The sequence below is a fragment of the Alosa pseudoharengus genome, unplaced genomic scaffold (assembly GCF_046254945.1).
Source record: "Alosa pseudoharengus isolate Yale_2024_CS ecotype anadromous, Long Island Sound unplaced genomic scaffold, YU_APseudo_1.1 YU_APseudo_1.1_scf_20, whole genome shotgun sequence".
In the NCBI taxonomy this organism is placed as follows: domain Eukaryota; kingdom Metazoa; phylum Chordata; class Actinopteri; order Clupeiformes; family Clupeidae; genus Alosa; species Alosa pseudoharengus.
The window spans coordinates 17,432,798-17,440,236 of NW_027468664.1; the positions used below are offsets into that span (position 1 = coordinate 17,432,798).

Sequence of the window (7,439 nt, forward strand, 5' to 3'; positions counted from 1 at the left end):
TCCAAAGCGACTAACAATGGCATCACTAAACATTAATTTTATAGTAAGGTAATATGACCAAAATTAAAGAAACAAAATAATTATAAATAGACCAAAAAAAATGACCAGAGTAATAACAATAAGCACTTAGTGGCGAGTAGGCCCACTATTTGATATTCAAGATGCCTTTCGGGTCATCAAGACATCCATGTTCTATGATGATAAATCAGAGTATTCAAACATCCACCACAGGGCTTTAATCAGAAACTAAAACATTTATTCATTCTCTTAAAGCAACTTGCAAGTACATGGGGGAATATGTTTTTTTTATTATTATTTTAATGGGTCAAAGACATTTAGTGAGGAAAGACTTGACACTGACATTCTTTTTGAAGATAGCTTAATATGCCACAACCAGCTGGGTGAGGACTTAAAACAAAATGCTTGTTTAGAATTTTGTCACAGTGATGCTTGCATTAGCTAACAGTTTTCCCAGTTTTTCCAACAGTTTGTCCTTTCAGCATATACGTGCCCTCCACATGTATTGACACTGGTAAAATTCAGTAAAAAGAGGTATAAAAAATCTTCTTTTCTTTTAATTTCTTTATGAGAATTTTTGTGTTTGCAGAATAAATTTGTTTCCCTTTAAAGTTTTGATTATACCTCATTGTTTTCATTGTGATAAAACACCAGAATATTTTTTTAATACCTCTTTTTACTCATCTTTACCAGGGGTGACAATAAATGTGGGGGGCGCTGTATGCATTTATGACATTACTTCAAAGTAAAATCAGCAAAAATATTCAACTCAGCAAGTAATGTTGGTCTGAGTTGGAAAACTGTGCATAGGTGGAGCCACTGGGAGTAAGTTTGAACACTACAGCTGTGTTGACAGTCTTCTTTCTCATTTGATAGAGCAAAGCCAAGGTCATAACCGTAGCAATAACCTGATAAATGAAAAATAAGTAAATGTCAATGAAACAAATTGTTTAAATGAACATGTACATTAGTAATATAAATTGCAGACATGCTGTACATATTACTCTATGTTTTAAATACTCACCACAAGAATGGATAAACCAAACAACAATGTTAAGAAAATGTTGAATGCCCTTCTCATGAACCCAACCATTAGTGGCAAACAGGTCTAGGGAGAAAAACAATTTAGATTAGATCAATGGCATTTTCACGTTTTTGTTTAAAATTGCATTCATAATTTACTACAAGGGATACTTAGGCCTTAGTATGCTTATTACAGAGTAACAGACATGGGTTTCTGGACATTTTTATGCATTTAAATGATACTTATCTGGTAGGCTCCACAGTACTATATATTTAGATTTCACTAAATGACTAATTTACTCTCGGTTCCATACATGACATCAATTACTCTCTAATCAGAATCAGATTTATTTGGCCATGTGGATACCCACAAGTAATTTTTCTCCAGCCCATGGTGTCACTTTAGTTTTATAGACAATATATCAACAATATATAACACAAAGTATATAAACAAAATACATTATAGACAATATATACAGTATACAAACAATGCACATGTTATTTAGGATGCATAAGCATGTACAGTAATAATACACTACAAATGTGCCAGACTGAGTAATTTCCAGTGTTGTGCTTGAACGAGTTCAAAAGAACACGTTCATTGAACACGCTCATTTTTTCGTGAACGTTGAACTGAACGCAACACATTTTTTAATAAAGAACTTGAACGTGAATTAGTTCACATTATGTGTCATGAACGGCAGACATCACTGTAAATGAATTGGAATTTGTTTTCCATTGAAAACTGAGTGACATCTGTTTTCTCTTTTGAAACGCAACGAGCGAAAGTTCCTCCCTCCTGTATTCTCGCTGGTGCCGCTTAAATCATGCATCACCAGACAGAAATGGTTTTGACATTGTGTGCGCAATGCATTGCGGGCAACGTAGTGTCCGGCTGAGAATAGTTGAATAGCATAGGCCCTACTGTCTTCCGCACAACGTTACCCGTGATGAATTGCAGCAGAGCGGGGTAGGCATAGCAACGCCGCGTAGCAGGCAACGACGAGAGTGCGGAAAACTGGATTTCATTGCACTAAGAACTAGTCTACCTTGTCTGTACTGCTGCAAGTTTCATCACCTGGTAAGAAACCCACAATTGCAGTGTCATGAGCAAATGTCTACAATGAGCAGCTTCAAAGAACGTATAGTGATTTCTAGCTCGTAGTGTCAAAAAAGTATTTTTTTGAATATCTCACGAAAAAAGTAAAATGAACTGAACTTTGAACTAGTTCAGAATTAAAATTGTGAACTTTGAACGTGAACTGTTCACTTTGAGCATGTATGAACTGAACTTGAACTAGTTCAGAAAAGCTGTGAACTGGCACAAGACTGGTAATTTCTAACAGTCGGGGGACATATACTGTACCTGCTCGTACACCAGCTCCTCCACAGTTGTGGTGCCATTTATGAACAAAGCAGTGACCTAAAAGCACACCACAGATTATGAAGACCAGCAGCTGGTATCACAGTGGCTGAAAGACCATGGCAGAAATGTAATGTTTCAGCACAGACATGGAAATCGCTAGCCTGGTTCCCAAATACATTCACAAAGTAAATAGAGTCTGGACACTCACGATGGGAATCCTTTTTAATACTAGCATGGTGACGGGCATAGACATAGCATTAACTTTGAAATCATTGGTCCAGCCTAACCAATCATATTGATCAGAGATTCCTACCGTTACTTCCCTACTTTGCCTAAACTTTACAAACTGACAATAAACAGCATCGACAGTCAGGAAACAATGTGAATTATGGTGTTCCAGACTAGTATCCCTCTGAAAGGTGATCGAGGTGGGCGTGGTCAGCAGTGTTGGGAGTAATGCATTAAAAAAGTGATGTAATTACAGTAATGCATTGCTTTTTGCTGTAATGCAGTAATGTAAGGCATTACCTATACAATTTCAGTAATATTTTACTCGGTACAATTCTCAGTAACTGAAGTTACTTTGCTTTTTAATACAAAATTGAGAAATGCTCAATTGGCACCAGAGAAGATTATCCAAGAATTAAAAGTCATCTATGCTGGTCCTGGAATTTGATTGCCTTGTTTAGATGACTCTAGAAAGGGAATTTGAGTTATCTCTTCCATTCATGCAACAGATCTAACATGGTTAGGCTATACTTGTCATTTCAAGCAGTGATAATAACTAAAATGTTGCTTTTACAGACAAAGATTGTAGCCATTATTCTCAAACTATTTGCCTTAAGTCTACACCACTGTAAGTGGAAGGAAAGGCAACCAGCAATGATGAGAACCATATAAAGTCAACATACAATTTCACTATGGCTATATTATACTATATTAAGTTGTGAGTGACCTTTGGGGCCTACATTGTCCCATGAGCCATAACTGCAACCATTATATTGTTCTTGTGTTAGCCTTAAGCCTAGCTCAGTCATTATGCCATACCACATCACCTCCTGCCGTGTAATGAGCTGCATTGAACACATGAAGATCTATTGAGAACACCAAATCCATATTTCCTGTTATTTTGGTGAAAGTAATGTAAACATAGTGTAATGCCTTACAATTCAAAGACAGTAATATTGTAATGTAACAAATTACTTTGAGATGACAGTAACAAGTAATAAATAATGCATTACGCTTTTGAAGTAACTTGCCCAACACTGGTGGTCAGGCTAGGAGATCGCTGAGAGTTCACTCACACATTTGATGGAGCGGTCTGGCTTCTCTGGACAGAGACAGGATTCCGGGTGATGCCCATGCCAGTCCTGGAACCCGTTTTGAAGGCCACAACACTGGAGCTTTGGTAGAGGGAGAATAGATATGAAACAAACACACTCATGCTTCAAATGCATGAATGCACCTTCACCCTTTATTTGTGTTTTGACTTATAGCTGTAAAGCAAGTGTTTTCAGTGAGCTTTCATGCAAAATTTTGTTGTATTGTATACAATAACGTAAGCGTGATGTTTGCCCTCACCATTGTTTGCCATTCCTCTACATCCTGCTGCCTGTCTTCACTGACCTCATGGAGATGGTCCAGCTTATAGGATTCTTCAATGTACTGCTCCACCTGTACAGGCAACAAACCTCCAATTAAAATCCAAATGTTTTTGTGCCTCTAGAGAAGTTATCACACTTTCAAAATCCCTGGCAAAAGATTTCACAGCAACTACGTAAAGAAATCATTCATGTTTCTCACCTTGTTTGCCTCAATTGCTGTTGCTATGGAGATCAGAAGAAGAAATAGGCTGATGATTGTCATACCAACTGACGACTGTTAGAGGCAAACACAGTTATCGTTACACCAAGCAGTGGGTCACATATTAGTAAATGGAAATGGGTTGTGGGGTATACCCCTAGACTGTAGCTACACGAAACAAGATTAGTGGTATGTTGAGCCTAAGGCCAGAATTACGTTCAAATTTAGCAAGCTGAGGCTTGTGGCAATTGCCATGTTGATTGCGAGTCTGTTTAAAGTTTAAAGGTGCAGTCAGTGATTGCATGCAATTTCCTTTTTTGTCACATTCTGCAATCATCTCCTCACAAACCACTAGCTGCTCATTCCGTGAGTAGGCTACAGTGTCAAAAACCCCGGTATCTGAAAACTGGAAACAAACAATGTGGGGGCAGCCTGTCCCCCAAACAGAAATGAAACTCTGTGTGTTTCTCTGGGAATAGAAAAGAGAGGGGTGAGCTACCACTCTGGTGTGTTTTGTTTGGCCATTGGATAAAATATAATATATGTAGTCATGGACAAAAGTGTCTGCTAATAAATTTGAATATAAACAAAAATGACTTCCTGCGCAGTGGCTGACTGCACCTTTGAAGCAAAAAATTGCAACGCAAACGATAACATTTAAAAGTCGAAGAAAAAACATATGCCTGGACCATTTGCCTGTTAGTCAAATGTGAACACACTAATCTAGCTTAGCGTAGTATACCCTCCTCCCCAACCCACCCAGTGAGCAAACATATGTCAACAAGCTTACCACAATCAGTGCCCATTGTTTTTCTTTCCGAACGCCGTACAATCCAAGTGTGGCCCCTGCTGCAATGGCAGCCCCAATGGCGTAGACAGAGATCACCACAACATGAAATTCTTCCACCTACAAACAGGAAACCAGCCATTTGGATATACACATGAATCCTATTGTAGGTGTGTTTACTGTAATTTTATCCCAAGAGTCAGTCTTGTCATCAATTTGTAGGTTCTGGAATTGTCTGGCCATTAGGAACATAGCACATGTGATGGATGGCTGTGTATGAATGACGATCAATGTAACTAAACATAACTTTATTTCCAATCCATATCAGCTTCAAATTAAACAAGTATCCATAAGGTATAGAATTAAATAAATATATATATTAGAAAACCTCTTTTGTAAGTTTCTGCAACATCGGTCATTTGATCTCATTACCTTCTGCTCATTATGGAGAACTCCATGTTGAAACAGTGCAAAGGCTAGGATGAAGGCCCCAAGGATCTGTGCGGTATTAAAACAGTATTCAGGTATGTAAGTGCATGCAAAATTTACCAGCCTCCGATATGGCACAAGGACAAAAGTTCAACGACATTCCCTCTTCATTCGAGGACGGAAGAAGAATTTAAACATGTACTGTGCTACTGGGAGAGCTGCACAGCACAACATGCCAAATTTTCCCAAGGATGTACACAAACCTTATTCTCTTGGCACTACAGAAGACAAAAACATGTAATATCCAATGCCAAAATTGCCAAAAAATGCAATCCAATGGCAAAAAAATATGTGTAAAAGGAGATGGAGGGAATAGTCAGGTCCTTTCAGTTCAAATAGCTTGACATGAACTGAACAAGGAACTATTGTCAGTGGCAGTTAAATGTGGCCTCTGTCAACACTACGCAGCTGTGCTTTGCTGAAGTTGTAAACACATGCATTTAAATAGCATCGAAATATCTTCATTTAAGGCTAAAATAATAATTTGGTCAACTTTGTGAATAACCTGCATCTTTAGGACATCTCTCAGCACATTATATGAAAAATGCATTTATACAAACACCAACCAACATCATCACATATTCAATCCTGACTTACCGTGAGTACAACATCAAGAGTACTGAATGCCCGCTTGAGGCAGGTGTTCGGAGGTGCCATACCCCAGGTTAAACTCTTAACAATGTAACAGTACTACCGAGCAGAAAATAAAAACAGGGTTTAAATGAAAAAAGAAAGCTTTGATCGTAGTCCAACGGTGATGAGAGGCTCAGAACAAAAAGAGAATCTTCAGCTTTCAATGACACTCAGCTCTACTTGCCTCGTTGTCTTGTCTAATAAAGAGCTAACTTCCTGCAAAAACACTGTGCATTTTCTTTGAGTTTCCTTTCAGAAGGACTTCCAGGAACATCTGTTTGTGTGTGTCCCTATGAGTGTGGAAGCGTATGCGTGTGTGCATGTGTTAGGGAGAAAAAAAAGTGAATTTTCACATGTGGGAAGGCATTTACAATGAGTAAGCTACCACAGGGAACAAAGGCAGCTGTCTTGGCGAAAAAGGGCTACAATACAGAGAATTGTTCATTCATCCTGCCTCCGCCCAAACCAGCAGCTGGACACACACTCACAAGGCTCAGAGATTTCACTGAAAAATGATGGAATGTACTCGAATACACCAATTGAAGGCCAATGAAATGGCACAAAACACTCTCCATCCCAATTAGACTCTAAATAAAATAAACACCACACTATATTTAACTACCAAAATGTGTGTTCATTTTAACATTTCAATTTTATTATCTTATACTGGCTTAACACAGTACCAAAACACACAGTAAACACAACACAAATGATGTACATTCATATAAAGCTCCAAAACACTGGCATTTACAGTCTGATTGGGATGGATTGGGGTGTTTAGTGCCATTTCATGGGCCTTCAATTGGTATATGATGAAAACCGATGGTCCTTTCAGAGGAACATAATGTTGTCTGGGACGACTCAAGGCACAACTTTGTGGATTCTGAGACTGGTGCTCATACACAACACACTATTTTTCGCCAAACGATCAAGTTGTTAATTGAACATTGCGGCCACAGGCATGTCAATGGAAAAAAAATAGGTGTGGTCAGGCGCATGATTAAAAAATTGCTATTTTAATGCGTCTAAAAATGATAACAGTGACCAAGAAAAACCTGGTCTAAAGTGAAAGCACAAGGTGCCCTGCCACAAAATGTAAGCAGTCTAGTCTACACTAACCGTCAATAAGACTCTGACTAAACCTAATAATGCATTCATATGCTAGTAGTCAGGGGCGTTAGTGTGTGTTCAATATTTGAGGGGGGGGTGGCAGGGACATCAAGGGCGTCACCAAAAGTTGAAAAACATTCGGGGTTTAGCCTAAAACTCATCTGGAATTTTTTTTTTTTCGTATACTTTTTTTCGGCTAGGGCGGACACA

The 7,439-nt window shown here is 38.5% G+C and overlaps 1 protein-coding gene across 1 annotated transcript; it reads right to left on the reverse strand.

The window, feature by feature from the left end:
* Positions 1–221: 221 nt before the first annotated feature.
* Positions 222–6,398, reverse strand: LOC143136645 (tetraspanin-8-like). Its single transcript, XM_076297364.1, has 9 exons — positions 6,084–6,398; positions 5,430–5,495; positions 5,001–5,117; positions 4,211–4,285; positions 3,989–4,081; positions 3,712–3,810; positions 2,408–2,464; positions 1,043–1,126; positions 222–926 (listed from the first exon to the last, which is right to left on the reverse strand). Exons 1-9 carry the CDS (start codon positions 6,141–6,143, stop codon positions 783–785), a joined length of 795 nt encoding a protein of 264 aa, XP_076153479.1. The 5' UTR covers positions 6,144–6,398; the 3' UTR covers positions 222–782.
* Between the last annotated feature and the right edge of the window lie 1,041 nt (positions 6,399–7,439).

Coding starts and splice junctions, on each gene's coding strand:
- LOC143136645 (XM_076297364.1), bottom strand. CDS start 6,143: ATGGCACCTCCGAACACCTGCCTCAAGCGGGCATTCAGTACTCTTGAT. Junction 5,496..6,083: donor CTCTTGATGTTGTACTCACG/GTAAGTCAGGAT, acceptor AATACCGCACAG/ATCCTTGGGGCCTTCATCCT. Junction 927..1,042: donor TTGGTTTATCCATTCTTGTG/GTGAGTATTTAA, acceptor TTCATTTATCAG/GTTATTGCTACGGTTATGAC.